At 41.2% G+C, this 17,118-nt stretch overlaps 1 protein-coding gene across 3 annotated transcripts in view; it reads left to right on the top strand.

The window, feature by feature from the left end:
- The window catches only part of LOC100709613 (ankyrin repeat and BTB/POZ domain-containing protein BTBD11-A), a 329,762-nt gene extending 312,921 nt beyond the window's left edge, over window positions 1-16,841 (top strand). For 2 of the 3 annotated variants that reach the window (XM_019347029.2, XM_019347030.2), the window contains 7 exons: window positions 2,088-2,266; window positions 2,547-2,652; window positions 8,813-8,915; window positions 9,019-9,100; window positions 10,235-10,303; window positions 10,408-10,521; window positions 11,999-12,229. In XM_019347029.2, the coding sequence (XP_019202574.1) occupies window positions 2,088-2,266; window positions 2,547-2,652; window positions 8,813-8,915; window positions 9,019-9,100; window positions 10,235-10,303; window positions 10,408-10,521; window positions 11,999-12,229 (884 nt within the window). Of the gene's footprint in view, window positions 1-2,087; window positions 2,267-2,546; window positions 2,653-8,812; window positions 8,916-9,018; window positions 9,101-10,234; window positions 10,304-10,407; window positions 10,522-11,998 lie in introns of all 3 variants that reach the window. The other variant, XM_019347028.2, reaches the window with a different exon arrangement.
- The last annotated feature ends 277 nt before the right edge of the window (window positions 16,842-17,118 follow it).

Consider the following 17,118-nt stretch of genomic DNA (forward strand, 5'->3'; position numbering starts at 1 on the left):
AGCTGTGGGCACAATGTTCCAGGATTTAAGCTAATCTGTGAGTGATGAGCTTTTAAAAATTTCTTGTCCACATTGGTTTAAAATTTGCAGATGAGAGTAACGATTAAGATCATTTTCTGTGGCTGGATTATTTAGCTGGGATACTCTTTTTGAAAATTGTTAAAATGTGGAAAACTGAGGAATTGACATCAAAATTATAAACTGTACATAAAAGATGGACACGAGCTGCTATTTTTGGCCATTGCGTAGAGATGTAATCAAACAGAAGCCAAACCCTGGATGCAAACGTCCAGAGTATTTTCTCATATCGTTTATGTTTCATTAAAGCGTGGTTGCATGGTGGGCGCTGTGTTGATAGTTAAAATTTTAGTTTGTGATCCAGTTGTGATCACAATGTCTGTGGTTAAAAAAAAAAAAAAAAAAAAAAAAAATAGTTCTCCCTTTTTTAAAATTTGTCCCCTGTAAAGAAAAACAAAGGTGCAAACTTCAACCTCTCCCATTGTGATCTTGTTTTTTTATGTGATTCTGTTTGTTTGTCTGTTTGTCTGTTTGTTAGCAGTCCAGCATCAGGTTTTCAAGATATCGTGTTAAAATTTTGTGTGACGGTGAATAACAATATCCAGCTGATTTAATTTTGGTGAAAATTGGGTCAAGGTCACACCAGATGTGAAGATCAGTAAAATCTTTACATAACAAACAATTTTTTATGGATCGTTTTAAAACTTCCCAACAATATAATATAGTACCCGGCTGGCTAAGCATTTGACCTTGACCTTTATTGCCAAGGTCGAAGTTAACCTTGAAAAAAATTTCAGAAAACCATATTGAGTAATATCGTATAAAAGGGCATGCCATACACATTTATTTCTTAATACGACGCCCTACGATGTCACACTGACAGCTTTCTTTACACACAGTCCCCTATTTTCAGAGGCTCAAAAGTGGAGCGTAACTTGCATAAATCTGAAATAAAAGGATTGCTTTTAATAACTGGATGAAATCCCTTGGCGTTAATGATTGCCTGAAGTCTTGAGCTCTGTATCCTCCTTTGACATGCTTTGTGTACAGAGACAGAATTACTTAAATGTCTTCATTGTCCTGGATCTTATGGACGTGACTGTATTGAGGGGTTAAATCAGGTCAAAGAAACTAAACTGAACTTGTCGGAGAAGCTGAACAGTCAACTCATGTCATCTGTCGAAGAAGACAAAACTTCACAGAGATCCCTCAAAGTGGCATAATGACATCATTTATACTAAACTTTATGGCTTAATAAGCAAGTTTAAAAACAAAGTTACCCTCACAAAGCATAAAATCCAAATAAAAAAACACCTGTATCAGGCTGTAAACGGCATTAATTTGGGATTTTAGTTTGCACATTTAAACACAGTGGATTAGAGGAAATGTAGTTTTTGCCAATTAAGCATTGGCTTTATTTTTCTGTTGTAAAGGTTCTTGTCTGGAGAGTAATTACAACCACTAATGCTGCTTTTCCAGGTTTTCCTAGCAGGAGCGATCCTGTCCTGAAACAACACACAGACAGACCTGAAAAACTGAGAAGTTGTGCCATATGTTTTAATATACAAGTTTTTGCTGAACTATATTGTAGAAAAGGAGGACGAGTTGACATAATGTCCGTGTTTATTTGTCAGTTTTTTATTAGGTGAACACACTGCTGGCAGTTCTGTTAGGTTTGGCACCTACATCCTGTAGCTTTTCAACTGGTGTCCAGCACACAGCCCTTTTTTTTCAATATTTGAAGTTTTTAAAAAATCTTTTTAAAAATGAGCCATTTTCAAAGCCATAAAACATACAAGTATGAAAATACCTGGATGATAAATTTTCCGTTCATCTCGTCAGGTAAACTTCATTCACGTCCAACACATTTAACAGAACATTCTTTAATTACATTCAGGTGCTGCTTTTCTATTCTCACTGGAACCCTTAATCCAAACACCCACCATGGCATCGTCCTCCACCTCCCACAACACCATCACGTGATGGAAACATGGTCGGTTCTGGTGCCCTCGAAACCGCTCGCTCTCGGATGTTGTGTGTATTCACGCTCCGTGTGCTGGTGTTCCCAGGTGTTCCCTGGACGCTGCACACCTGGCTCGAGTCCCTGCGTACCTGCTTCATCCAGCACCGCCGACCGCTGATCCAGGGCCTGCTCAAAGACTTCTGCTGCATCCAGGAGGAGGAGTACACCGAGGAGCTGATCACGCACGGCCTGCCACTCATGTTCCAGATCCTCCGATCCAGCAAGGTCACTGGAGCTTTCTTTCATGTCCATGTAAACAAAACGCTTATTAGAGGAACATCAGACAAAGTAAGGCACGCTTTCTGGGAATACAAACCGCCCTGTGCCCGTGTGCTGGGCCGACATTAATAACACTCATATTTGCATAAATTTAGTGCACTTCAAACCATATTATCATACATTTGCATAATTTTTTGTCCCGGATAGCTCATGAAAAAAAACGAGGCCACAAAACTCTAATATGTGTAAAGTTTCTGTCCTCACTGGTGTTTGTGTCTGTCTGCAGAATGAGGTGATAAGTCAGCAGCTGTCAGTCATTTTTACGCAGTGCTACGGGCCCTTCCCCATCCCTAAGCTGACGGAGATCAAGAAGAAGCAGACCTCGCGCTTAGGTAAGAGAGCGCATTATTAACGCTTAACATTTGCTGTGTGATGAGGACATGACTGCGGTGAAGATTCTCTCTATTTTTTTGTTGTGTTTTGGGGGTTTTTAGGGCGAGGAGTTATCTTGAGCTCAGAGAGTGCTCTTTTTCTCCTCGTTACATCTGTAGGTTCCTTTGACATTTGCAGCAGGTGATTAAATGAAGGTTTACAAATGGATTCAAGCTTTAATCCTATTTACAGTGCATCCCTCTGTGCTTCAGAAGAAGCCACATATAGACAAAGTGTTAGGTGCAGGCTGTGTGCAGACAGGAATAGGACCCAAGGTGCAGACTCCGGAGACCAAAGGTGAACTCAAAACAGCTTTAATACTGAACTCAAAAAAGGGGTAACATAACATGACTGGAAAAAATCAAAATAAACTTAAACCAGAGGACTAACAGAACACACAGCTAAGTAAACGGTAGAACGCGACAGAGAGCACAGGAAAACACAGGGCTTAAATACGCAGAGGGAGTAATCAGGGAATGGGCAACAGGAGGGAAACACAGCTGGGGCAAATCAGGACTAACGAGACAAAGAAGCGTAAACTGAACACACTGAGAAAAGACAGAGACCTTCAAAGTAAAACAGGAAACACAACACAGACTGAACTTACAGACACAGACTGACTGGACACGGGGATATAGCAACTAAGGATACACAGAGACACGAACTAGACAAGGGGATACAGCTGACAGGGGAGACAGAGCAACTAGAGACGACAGAGACAAAAACCATAAGACAGAACTCAAAGAAACCAAAGACTAGAAATTATAAATAATATAACAAACTCAAAAACCCTGGGTCAACGACCCAGGCCTCCTAACACAAAGAAGTATCAGATTAACTCATAATGAAACAAGATCTTGACGTTTTCAAAATATTTTCACAAATATAATTTAGATTTTTTTGTCTGTTTGTTGGAAAAACACCATTTTTGGGAAAATCTATCTAGATAATTCTTTTATTTGTGTTCTAAGGAGCTGTATGGACATTATTTAGAAGTAGAAATGTATTCAATATATTGGAAGGTTTCTTAGTTTCCTCAAAGGAAGCTTTGGGAGGTTAAATAAAACCTTAAATTTCACATGCTCTAGGTTTTTAATCTTTGCTCTTCTTAAAAAGGTTTTTGTGTCTGGCTGCAGAGACAAAGTGAAAGTGAAGTGCATGTGTGGTATTCAGTCCTACTTGTGGTGCTTGAGTCATCACCTGTCACTACTGCAGCTGATTGTCAATATTTGTTCAAAGTAAAAGGTCCATAATTTAGTTGTGCAAAGATACAATTTTTGTTATTTTGCTGTTGTATGTCAAAAAAGTGTAAAATCGAACAATCGAGATGTGAGTGAAGTGCAGGATTACAGCCATTTTTACTAGATTAATTGGACACTTAGGCCTCATCTCAATGCACCACCTCAGTGAATGGAAATACAAGGTGCAAACTGCTGTTTACCGAAAATGAATTTATATCAGTTTCTCAAGGTAAAGAAATTATAAATTCTTCAATAGCTAAGTCAGTCACCTGATCTCAGTCTATATCATACTTTCCAGTTAGTGATGTAAACACTGAATGCAGAGAGATCCACAAACAAAGTCTGTGTGTATAACTGTGGCAGTGGATCCTAAACAGTTAATGCAACACTTTTGTTAAATTGTTTGAATTAAAACTGAGTCTTTGCTTCAATCGCATCTTGATTGTTTGATTTTAAACCCCACTATGGTGGAGTACAGAGGCAAAATTACGAAAGATTGTGTTGCTGCCCAACAAATTATGGACCTAAATGTAATTACTTAGTTTTAATCCAAGTTGCATTTAATTTTTTGGCACGAACTCATTGAACTACTGTGGTCAAATAAGGATCGTTTTCAATCACAGTAATTCATATTTAGTGGCTTGGCTCTGCAAAATACTGGGAGAGCAGACACATGAAACATCGAACATCAGTGATAACAAACATGTGACAGTGGATATGTCAGAAAAAAAGGAGGAGATGGCAGCTTGAGGATGTGAAGCAACATTAGGCAGGCTTAAATAATACATTAATGGATGGTGTCCTGCGGCATTACGGAGCTCCTGGATAGTCTGAGGTGCAACCTGCCAGCGTGAGATGGATGAAACATAATGTCTCACAGGCAATCTATTCTTAGGTCAGGCAGATATGGTCCTTCATCCTCCAGGAACTGCCTGCATACTATCACTACACGAGGCCGTGCATTGCCGTGCACCAGCATAGAGTCTGTAAGGGAGTCCAAGGATTTCATCCTGATACCTGATGGCACTCAGGGTGCCGTTGCCGGGCCTGAAGAGGTCTGTGTGTCCCACAGTGCCTATGCCTCCCCAGACCATCACTACCCACCACCAAACCGGTCATGCTGAAAGATGTTACAAACAGCATAATGCTCTCTGCATCTTCTCCAAACTCTTTCATGTTTGTCACATGTGCTCAGGCTGAACCTGCTTTCATCTGTGAAAAGCTACAGTGTCAGTGGTGGACTGGTATTCTATTCTAAATGCCAATTGGGCTCACTGGTGCTGGGCAGTGAGCACCGGAATATCAGGTTACCCTCATGACTTGTTTCTGATTGTTTCGTCAGAGACATTCACACCAGTGCTGGAGGTCACCCTGTTCCTCCTTGCACAAAGGAGCAGATAGTTGTCTTGTAGATAGTTGCAGTTACTCTCCTAGAGTAACTGCATGTCTCCTAGAATCTCCTCCATGGTCTAGACTGTGCTGGGAGACACAGCAAACCTTCTGGCCATGGCACGAATTGATGTGCCATCCTGGAGGAGTTCTGTAGCGTCTGTAGGGTCCAGGTATCACCTCAGGCTTCTAGTAGTGACACTGACCTTAGCCAAAAACTAGTGAAAAAAGCAGACAGGGGGTTGTCTGGTTTTTGCCCCTCTAGGGCTCCTCTTCCTAATTTGATTTACCCCAAAGCAGCTGAAAGTGATCAACAACCCCCTCTGCGAGGTACCTGACCAGATCAATATCCCACGAGTTTGACTGACTTGATGGTACACTCTTATTAAAATGTGTTTTTGAGAAGACCCTGTACAGATTATAGAAAATCCAAAATAAATTCAAACTTGTGCATCCAATTTTTGTGTTTTTTATTTAAAGTCATTAAAGATGTATGCTGTACAATTATTCCACCCTGGAAAAAGAAAATATTAAGTTCAAAGAACTAATTAAAAACCCTGAATTACCATGACGTGCATGCCCATAAGGAGTCTTACATCACCAAATGCATTGATGATGTTACACAAATGAAAGCATCACAACTCGAGCCAACCGGAAGCCATGGCTAACAGGAGATGTCCACAGGCTGCTGAAGGCCAGAGACAAGGCCTTCAGAGCTGGGGATGAAATAGGCCTGAGAACAGCGAGAGCCAACCTGTCCCGTGGCATCAGGAAAGCGAAACAGGACTACACACACAAGATGACCTCCCACTTCAATGATAGCAAGGACGCACGAAGCCTATGGCAAGGCATCCAGGCTATTACAGACTACAAGCCTGCAGCGCGTAGCTGTGAGAGCGACACCACTCTGCAACCTGAACAGCTTCTTTGCACGATTTGAAGCACAGAACAACACACGCCCACAGAAAACACCACCACCTCCACACGACCAGCCTCTGTGCCTGTCTGCTGCCAGCGTGAAGAGGACACTCATCACCATCAACGCCCAGAAAGCAGCGGGTCCAGATAACATCCCTGGTAGTGTGCTGAAAGACTGCGCAGAGGAGCTGAAGGATGTCTTCACAGACATCTTTAACACCTCCCTGAGGCAAGCCACTGTCCCATCATACTTCAAGACTGCCACCATCATACCTGTGCCAAAGAAACCATCCCCAGCCTGTTTCAACGACTACCGCCCCGTGGCACTGACACCCATCGTAATGAAGTGCTTTGAACGACTAGTCATGTCACACATCAAATCCACCCTGCCTCCCACCCTGGACCCATACCAGTTCGCATACAGAGCGAAACGATCCACAGAGGATGCAATCTGCTCTGCCCTCCACCCAGCCCTAACTCATCTGGACAAGAAAGACTCATATGTGAGAATGCTGTTCATAGACTTCAGCTCAGCATTCAACACCATAATACCACAACAACTCATCTGTAAACTGGACAGACTGGGCCTCAGCACCTCCCTCTGCAACTGGCTGCTGGATTTCCTCAGCCAGAGGCCTCAAGCGGTGCGTGTGGGCAACAAGGTCTCAAACAGCATCACCCTGAGCACGGGGGCTCCACAAGGCTGTGTGCTCAGTCCTCTGCTCTTCACCCTGCTGACACATGACTGCACACCAACCTACAGCTCCAACCACCTTGTGAAGTTTGCGGACGACACAACGCTGGTGGGGCTCATCACCAAGGGCGATGAGACCCACTACAGGAAAGAGGTTGAGCTCCTGACCACGTGGTGCAGAGACAACAACCTCCTGCTAAATGTTAGCAAGACCAAGGAGGTTATTGTCAACTTCCAGAGAGGCCACACCTGTCACCCCCCATTGACCATCGACGGCGCTGCGGTTGAGAGGGTGAGCAGCACCAAGTTCCTGGGGGTGCACATCAGTGAGGACCTCTCCTGGACCACCAACACAGCATCACTGGCCAAGAAAGCACAACAGCGCCTCTACTTCCTGCGCAAACTCAAGCGGGCAAGTGCTCCATCACCCATCCTGACCACATTCTACAGAGGAACCATTGAAAGCATTCTTTCCAGCTGCATCACTGTGTGGGGCGGTAGCTGCACTGACTATAACAGGAAAGCTCTACAACGCATTGTGAGAACAGCTGAGAGGATAGTTGGTGTACCACTCCCCTCCCTGCAAGACATCTACACCACCCGCCTCACCCGCAAAGCCATCACAATTGTCAACGATGCAACCCACCCCGCGCACTGTCTGTTCAGCCTCCTGCCCTCTGGAAAGAGATACAGAAGTCTCCGCTCCCGCACTACCAGGCTCACCAACAGCTTCATCCACCAGGCTGTGAGACTGCTGAACTCTCTCCCCTCCCGGCTCCCAGCCAGCAGAACCACCAGCAGGAGTATAGGAAGACAGACTGGACTCTACCCCCCCACCCACCCACGCACACTCCCCAACAAGGAAACACTCTCTGAACCAAGAACTGGAAAACACTCCTGGATGGAAACAACTATCTCTGCATTGCAATTGCACACACCTGCTGCTATATATTTTTAGTATTTTTTTAGCACTATTTATATTATTATATTACTACTACTGCTGCTACAGTCTTATGCTGCACTAAAACAAAAACCCTTACCAACCACAACCTGGGACTACCTCAAGTAGACTAGTATACTACTTTCCAGGGCACACTGTTGGAACACTTTATTATATGTTAGGTCCTGTCTTGTTATGTCCTGTATGTTACCTAAATATAATGCCTTAAGTCTACCTGCACTTTTTTTTATTTAATATTACCTTATTGTTAGGACTGTTTTTGTTGTGCATCTGCATTTTATTGTTGTCAATGTCTACGCATGGGACAGTGTGAAACGTAATTTCAATTCCTTTGTATGGCAAGTACATTTGAAGAAATTGACAAATAAAACTGACTTTTGACTTTTTTTTTTTTTTGACTTTTGAGTGCATGTAAACTTCTGACCAAAACTGTAAAGTGAGTTTCATTTTAAAAGTAATCTGATATATATTTTTTTATTTCAACATGCAGTATTTTCTCTATATGCAGATAAAATGGGTCCGCTTGTCTGTAACGAATCAAATCGCCCATTAACACCTCAAACTTTATTTTAGACATTTCTTTGAGAGAAACAGGGAAGAAGATGAACATTCAGTGACGGCGCTGCAGCACCACCTGCTGATCGTTTACTGACAGGGTTTAAATAAAGTGCTTTAAATCACTTGATTTGTGTGCAGTGAATGAAATGCACTCGAGGATGCAAACACCGGATATCAAATTCGAATCCCCTGCCGTTTAGGAATGCTAATGCGATTTGATAATTCAGCACTGATAGGCGTGTGATGAATCAGCCTTGCGGTAATTAATGGCCACATTAGCTTAATCTTCTGCTGTTTGCTGCTCTGCATGCATTGTTTAGGAGACGTGAATAAATCTCTTTTTTTTTTCTTTTTTTTAGACCCCCACTTCCTGAACAACAAGGAGATGTCTGATGTTACCTTCCTGGTGGAGGGAAAACCATTTTATGCACATAAAGTTTTGCTGTTTACAGCTTCACCCAGGTAACCTGAAACTTTGCTCCTATTTTATTCTGTAAAACAAAAGAGCATCGATGGGAAAAATAATGTGGAATTTATCTGTTTTTTTTGTTGTTGTTGTTTTTAGGTTCAAGTCGCTGCTGCAAAACCGACCAGCAGCAGAAAACACCTGCATTGAGATCAGCCATGTCAAGTACAATATTTTCCATGTAAGACGTTTATTTCAGTTCAATTTAATTCCATTTTATTTTTACAGCACCAAATCACAACAACAGTTGCCTCAAGGCGCTTTATATTGTAAGGTAGAATGTACCTTAACCCAACAGTCATATGACCCCCTATGAGAAAGCACATTGGCAACAGTGGGAAGGAAAAACTACCTCTTAATGGGAATGAAACCTCTAGCAGAGACAGGCTCAGGGAGGGGGCGGCTGTCTGCCGCGACCAGTTGGGGTGAGAGAAGGAAGATTTCAGTGCATACAAAACCTATTCCCACTCTCAACCTGAACCACGGCACTCATCGTCTCGTATGAGTCCCAAGAATAGGCTCCACGTTTGATTTTTTTATTCTGAAGGAAACAGCTATCCCTGACCTCCACGCTAGTTTCAACTGGAATGGTGTTAGGTACATAGTTAAACAATCGAGATTAAGAAATCCATTTAATTCTCTAACACAGAAAGTATATAATCCAACTTTACAGTATGAAGCTTAAGGCTGACCCAATTTGTGCACATCAATGGGAATGGCATGAATCCTTTTTGGAAAAGGGTTAAATGAAGTCTGTCTGCAGTATTGCACATTTCTGATTTTAAATGATTCACATCAGCTGTAAACCCAGAGCCCAGAAACGTGAGCTTGAACCGGCTTGGCTACTGCTAAAAAGTTGGAAATGTTGTTTCTGCTCGCTTTCTGGATGTTCTTTATCTTTTAGCTTTCCACTGGGTGTATCCATGAGGCTGCAGAAGACACAATTAAACTGTGGCCCCAGAGCTTCCCACTCCCATTTCTTTCCCCTTGTCTCTTTCTACTTCTCTCCAGTCCTGCTGGGGAGTTGTTTATCTCTGGTCTGCTCTTTATTTTTACTGATTGAATGCTTGTTCCTGTTTAAATGACGATAAAAAGAAAACATGAGAGTAAATCTCACTGGATGCAGGGAAGGTATTTGATAGCAGTGAAAATATGTAAATGCCTAAACTTGCATATGTAATTCAAATCCGGATTATTTTCCAGGTGACAGAATGGAGCCAAAAAAGAGCCACAAAAAAAGCAACAGAAAAAAAGGGTCCCTCTTGTACTCTTCATCAGCTTCATAACCTGAAGCCTGTACTGTTCTCTGTTACAGTTGGTGATGCAGTATTTGTACTGTGGAGGCACCGAGTCCCTGCACATACGCAACACTGAAGTAATGGAGGTAAGAAAGACTTAACCAAAGCCTGCGGAGTGACAGCAGGAGTATTAACATTTCTAATCCCGAGTCCTGTGCCTCATTCTGTGTGGCTGTACTGTTCCCTGTAGCTCCTGTCTGCAGCCAAATTCTTCCAACTAGAGGCCCTTCAGAGACACTGTGAGATCATCTGCTCCAAGAACATCACCACCGAAACCTGTGTGGACCTCTACAAACACGCTAAGGTGGGAGGCTTACAGTCTCTAGCAGCTGATTACATACTGGCGGCGGGGAGGGGTTTGTGTAATGGATTTTTACACAAGGTGCAAACATGCCATTAATTAACAATTGCAGACCAGCAATACAACCACCACACAGACTATTTTTCAAGCTGCTCTCATATTTTTGTATTAGCAGTGACTCAAATGGCAAATGGAACAAAGTGGAACAAAAACTTTATGCATGGGCTGACACCCCAGACACGATCAAGACGTTCAGTTGAGCCGCAGTCATGCTAGGCTCAACTGAGAATAGGGAATAATAATAATTATGCTTTGGTGCATGGAAGACACCGACTTGTCTGCAAACACTTGCCAACTACTTGCAGAGCAGTAGTGAAACTGTGGAAACTGCAATGCATACCAGAATAGCATACCCACTTGTCTTCAAAGGAAAAGTTGTGATTTTTAAATGCATTGATTGCAGTAGTTAGACGTAGAATTTCAGACTTTACTACCACTTGGTAGTAGTAGAAGTAGTTTGCCACTGTTTGCAGACATGTTGGCATCATCCATGGAAACAACAGGGGACCAAAGTAATCTGCTAGTAATCAACACAATCACAAGAAGGTAACAGAATTAATCTATTGAGCAACCACTGACCAACCGAACAGGAAATACATGTTTTTCCTCAGCAATCAGAGGTTGATAAGGGGTCTCCAGCTGATCTCTGGGACTCTGTGATGAAGCCTAGATGACAGTGTGATTAAACCATTAATAACGTATACCGTAGGTTTGTAAAAACGTAAAAGTTGCTATAAACAGCATTAAAACATGCGAGTTAATGGCAGCTGACTGACTTTTGAAGGGAACCTCAAGTGGCCATTAAAGAAACTGCAGTTTATGGCCCTTGTATACACTGGCTTTATTTTCCAGTCTCAGGGTTTGTCTTGCTTATATTGTGCTAATGTTGATAAATTTGTTAACATTTGCTGTATATTTTTTATTAAGTTACATTGCAAAAAAGTTGCATTGACAAATTAACTTGGAAAAACAGGATAATAGTTTTATTTTAAAGTGAATACCTAATTAGAAGCTGTGTTGTTTTTAGCTCAGAAGCTAAAAGTGGTAGTACAGAGTACAGGTTTTACAATTTTGTGAAGTCGGTGTTGGTGGGGTTTCTACGACTTTCCAAGTGGGGAAATTCGACCTGAAAATTCCACCTTTATTTCCAATTTCCCGCCTGAGTACTGAAATAAAAATATCCTGTTAGTTGTTCAAAGTAAACTAATTAAAGATATTTAAAGAAAGTGCTGGAATGACAGATTAATAGCTGCTATTGTAAGGTTCAAAGACTGGGATAATAATGATGACTGTTCTTAAAAAGCAATTACCAATTTTGGGCCGGAATATGACTGGAATATTTTTAAGCAAAATTATATAAAATCAGAATTTGAAAGCTGCTAATGTCACACACTCCTTTCATCTTTCATTTTCATTGTAGTTCCTTGGTGCCACGGAGCTGACGGCTTTCATCGAGGGCTACTTCCTGAAGAACATGGTGCTGCTGATCGAACTCGATGGCTTCAAGCAGCTCCTGTACGAACCTTCCCCCGCCGAGAGCCCCGTGTCCAGCCCCGGCATCTGCTCCGACATCCTCCACGACCTGGAGAAGACTCTGGCCACACGCATCCACTCCATCCACCTCTCCACCTCCAAGGGCTCCGTGGTGTGACGTCATCCTCACCGGAGCCCTTCGATCCAACCACAGCATCCATGTAACGCCACTTTTAGCATCCAGCGTCCCGCTTTACTTCCCCGTTTTCCCCCGACCTGGCCCCCACCCCGCTGATGAAGAGGAGCTGTCGGATGTTTTTAAGTCAGGAATTCCCTTTAATTCTGCCTGTTGCAGCTCAATGAGGGTTCATGTTGTGACTTTCTGACCTTGAACTCTGTTGTCCTAGTGGCTCCCATCGGTCACTTCACACCCTGAAGAGTAATAAAAACCTACAAAAAAACAAAAACAAAAAAAACAGAACTGCCTTGACCCAACAGTATCATTTAGCTCTAACCGTGATTCTAAAAATTTCTATTGTATTTCATATAGGATACGTGCATGAAATACATAGGCTACTGTACACTGTTTTTCACTCGAATAGGTAGAGTAGAATTTTAACTCAATAAATGCAGCTTCGTTATCATCTGCGAAATGAGACTGTGGTTTACAAACAATAATACTTTATGGAAGTGGATGCCATTACACATGCCAAAATCTAGATATAATCCTTCTATACAACCAATAAAAGTGATTAGTAGCAAAGCCAGCAGGCGGACTTTTAGGTGGCACTTATTTACATTTCATTCTGTCTCTTCTATGTTGGATTCACTGTGTTATATCTACTGTGTGCAGAGGCCAAACTGATCACAGGAACTTCCACCGTGGCCGACACTGCGGCCGGCACTCATTCGACTAAAGACGGCCCACTCAGTGAAATCTATGCTGACTTATGCTTGAAACATGGATGCCCAACTGGGAAATTAACTTGCGATAACGCCCACGGACGACTCTTTTTTAAAAAAAATTATTGTTACTATTATTGCTATTTTTTTTTTGCATGACACCTTGTCAACTGAGCTGACCCCCCGGTGTTGCTTTTTATGCAGATATTACTTCACGGACCACTTTCGCAGGGGGAAGTAAGGGGAAAACGCTGCTTGTTAACTTTGTATCCACTGCAAAACGGATCAAAAGCGGGATTTGGAGAGGGGGGTTTCAATTGGCAGGGACTTTCTCTTTAAAGATGCTTAAAGTAAGCGTGTAAATACATTCTGAAAGTCATCGTGCTGTTTTTTTGTTATTGGGGGTTTTTTTTTTTGTAAGCTGATGTACAGTATCCCCGCCTCCCCTACACACACTCGCTTGGCTGCTGACACCAGTCTCATTGAATGTGCTCCCTGCTGTGTGTCTTGTTTATGCAAAGTTGCATGTTTACTCTGTTCGTATGACTCCTCTGTTTTTGCTTTAGGTGTGCTTTCTGTGTAGACTGAGTAGGCTGAGTGAGGTGTTGATGATGTTGAAGAGGTTTTGCCTCAAATTACTTGAGCTCTTTGAGATAATATTCTAAGCCATCGGGGTAGACCATGAGATGCATGTTAAAGTCACTCTTTGTTTAAGGCTTCACCCCCACATGAATTCTTTGAAGGAGAGGCTGAATCCTGCACAGAGCACTGAGTTTATTAGAGGCACAATTACCCTATTTATACCAGCCATCTGTATCTGGACACATTCTCTCAATGCATATGTGATTTATGGGTCTTTACATTTACGACCGGTATAAAAATGCATCCTCGTTATCTCCACTCTGCCTGTAATCAGTATGGAAATTAGTCAGACTTCTCAAAAAACATGGCACGTCCCAGGTCAGGGTTCTGTTTATTTGACTGAGCTGTTCCATGAAGCAGCTCGGTAAAATAAGACCTCCAAATGTTGTGTGGTTTGGATACATGTTAATTGCAAGTCTAAATGGGATAAATGTAGACAATGTTATTTGACTTACTCAGCCACTTTATCCAGTTCAACTGCTCATTAAATGTCTGATGAGTCTCGATTTCTGCTGCAACATTCAGGTGGAAGGGTCAGAATTTGGAGTAAACAACAGCACCTTGTTGTATCTGTGAAAGCAGGTGTTCACCCCGATATTAGAAAGATGTATCTAAAGTGGCTGGTGAGGGTAAATCTGTGAGTGCTGAGTTGTAAAATTAGCTTCAAATAAATTTAGTAAATCCAAACTAAAAGAGTAGATTCCATAAAACAACCTGATGCATCTGATGTGTGAAATTCCTCAAACTAAAAAAGATGAAACAAGCACTTTTAGAGTTACAGCAGTGATCCAGAAGGATGCCAGCATAAACCTCATAAATTTCATGATCAGAGCACCCACTCAAGAATTTGTGTGGGCAGTCCTGTGGAAGATACTGGGACTTCTGCAGTCGCTATGCACGCATCCTCCAAGTAGGCACGTGGGATATCTTTCCACAGCTTTCCATGTGTGTTCATAATTATGGACACCAACTGCTTTGTATTTTCCTCTCTGGAAATTAGTTTAAAAAGCAAATGAAAATGACACATCTTTGAAATACTAAAAAAATGTTTTAATTTGGTTTAATTTAATCATCATGATAGATTTAAAAACTGTGAAGAAAAAACAAGCCTGTATTTTTTTTTTTTTTTTTTTTTTAAAACCTCTGAGGGAAACGTAACTATGACTCCCAAGAAAAATGAAGCGCAGTGTGCAGATAAAAGCGGTTGAAAGCTAAATTTAAGGTAAGGAGGAAAATAAACGTTCCCTTTCTGATGTTTTAAACAAACTCAGTAACTCTTTTTCTCTTCTTAGAGATTAATCAAAACATTTCAAAAATTTGCCTCTGAATTTTTTCTCCACAGAAATGTCAACTTTGGACCTTCACCAGGAAAGCACCAAATTTTCAGATTAAAAACTAAAGTTCTACCAAATCTGAGGACAGTGTAAGTGGAAAACAATTACGCATATCTACCAATTTCAAATAAAAGATTACAAAGATTATTCTGAATTTTTATCAACACCCAAAACATCTTCAGAAGGTCAGAAGATGGTTTGGGGGTTGGAGGATTTGGTTGACTGGTGGCTTTTATGTAAAAGTGAATTTTCTTAATTCGCATCCAAAAAAGTGGGAATTTAAACTCAGTGCTCAAAGTGTGCAATAATTCAACCTTTTTATCCCTGTGATTGCATCAAATAACACATCTCACTTCTAAAAGGACCAAATGTAAACAACTGTCAGCTCTGCTGCTCAAAAGAACGTTTTAATTTTACCCATCCGAGGTAGCCGGTACCTCTCTCTAAGGAAATCGCACACCACACAGTGCATTTCATGAATGTAACAGTGCAGCAAACGTGCAATGTTTTCCAGCGAGAAACCAAAAAAAAAAAGGAAACCAGATGCTTCACTTTGGCTAAACAATGCAAACATCGTTCAAGTGTCCTCATACTCTGTGGTGGTTGTTCCTCCTGTAATCGGAAGATATCATTTAAAAAACTGTAGCACGTTCCAAAATAATTGTCATTTTAAGAGAGAGAGATTTGGACATATATGCACACACATATTGACACAAAGTTCTGTAAATAGCTACAGGAAAGAAAGTACAGATGTTATCCTACAGCTTTATTTTCTTACCTACATACACGACATGATATATTTTATTTTACATTCCGCTGATATTTTGTTTTACAAAAGGGAAAAAGAATATGTAGAGATATATAAATATATTGAAAAAAGATACTTTAAAGTTTTAAAAATTAAGCAATATTTCCATTAAATTGTATTACTTTCAGTGGTATGATGTGCAATATGCCACAGGAGATGGAGTATAATGAGCTGAAAGACGATTATATATGAGTGACTGAGACTGAAACAGAAGGTTGAATATATATGAATATTATTTCTGTCTCTTTTGTGACGCCCCTTCATGGACTTTTTTGCCACCGTGGTGTTCATTTTTACCCTGAACCCTTTGAGGAAGCTGACAGTCGTGATGTCGACTCAACACACTCGCTTCTTAAATGTGAAACGTAACTTTAAAAGATGCAAGCCGTTTTTGTCTCCGCAGAGGTGAAAAGGTTCACAATGATGTCAAGCACTTTCTGTGCCAGTGTTACTGTAGCCTCTCTCTCAATCAAAAAGCATTAGTATTTCAACTGTGAGCTTAAGTTTCAGTCTTATTGTGATTTTTAAAAGAAACATATATGGCTTTGACATTAGAATAGAGAGAAAAAGCCTAAATCCTTGTTTTTAAATCTGTCTTAATGTTACGCCATTAGCAAAAGACTAACTTTAGCTTGCCCCTGTACTGGCGCCTTTGATTCCAAACTGGGTCCAAGCTGTAGAGTAAGTGTCGGTTCGCATGGCTCTTCTTGTTTAATGTTGTTGAGAATGTGCTCTGTACACCAGCTTCGTCCACCGAGACCCTCCCCTTTATTTGTCCGAGCATTTATTTGCCTGCGTACTTGTTCCTAATAAACGACACTTCTCCTAGACGCAGTGGAAACGTGCATGGGGTATTCACTAGATTTCACACCCAACCGAGGGGGAGGGATGAACTTTTGCTATTTTTCTTTCCTTTTCCTTTGATGAGAACATGTATATTGTACAAAATATATATATATGAAATATAAATTATACATGGTGTGAGGAGCAGGGATGTGGTGGAGTATAACAACAAAAAGGAATGTTACACTCGTGCTACAGTTTCTGTCGTTCCATGACATGCTTTTGTGGACAGCTAATAAAAGACCACAGGTTAAATCATATTAAAGGTCTCTGATTTTATTTCACTTTGTCTCTGTAATGTTTTTCTCCATGATGTTGCGTTTATTCACAACTCTGGTATAGAAAGAAATGCTATAAATGCCCAAAGAACAAGCTGAGATTTCCCCATCTTTCATCTGCTCATATTTTATTTGGAGAAAAGAACTTTTTTTTTGTAGTTTTGCCTCCTGCACACCATCACAGATGATTTTAATGCCACCAAGGTGTGATTAAAGTGCAAGTCTTTGGCTTCTATAAGCAGTAAAAACTTTCACAACT

Source organism: Oreochromis niloticus, linkage group LG17 (assembly GCF_001858045.2).
Source record: "Oreochromis niloticus isolate F11D_XX linkage group LG17, O_niloticus_UMD_NMBU, whole genome shotgun sequence".
In the NCBI taxonomy this organism is placed as follows: domain Eukaryota; kingdom Metazoa; phylum Chordata; class Actinopteri; order Cichliformes; family Cichlidae; genus Oreochromis; species Oreochromis niloticus.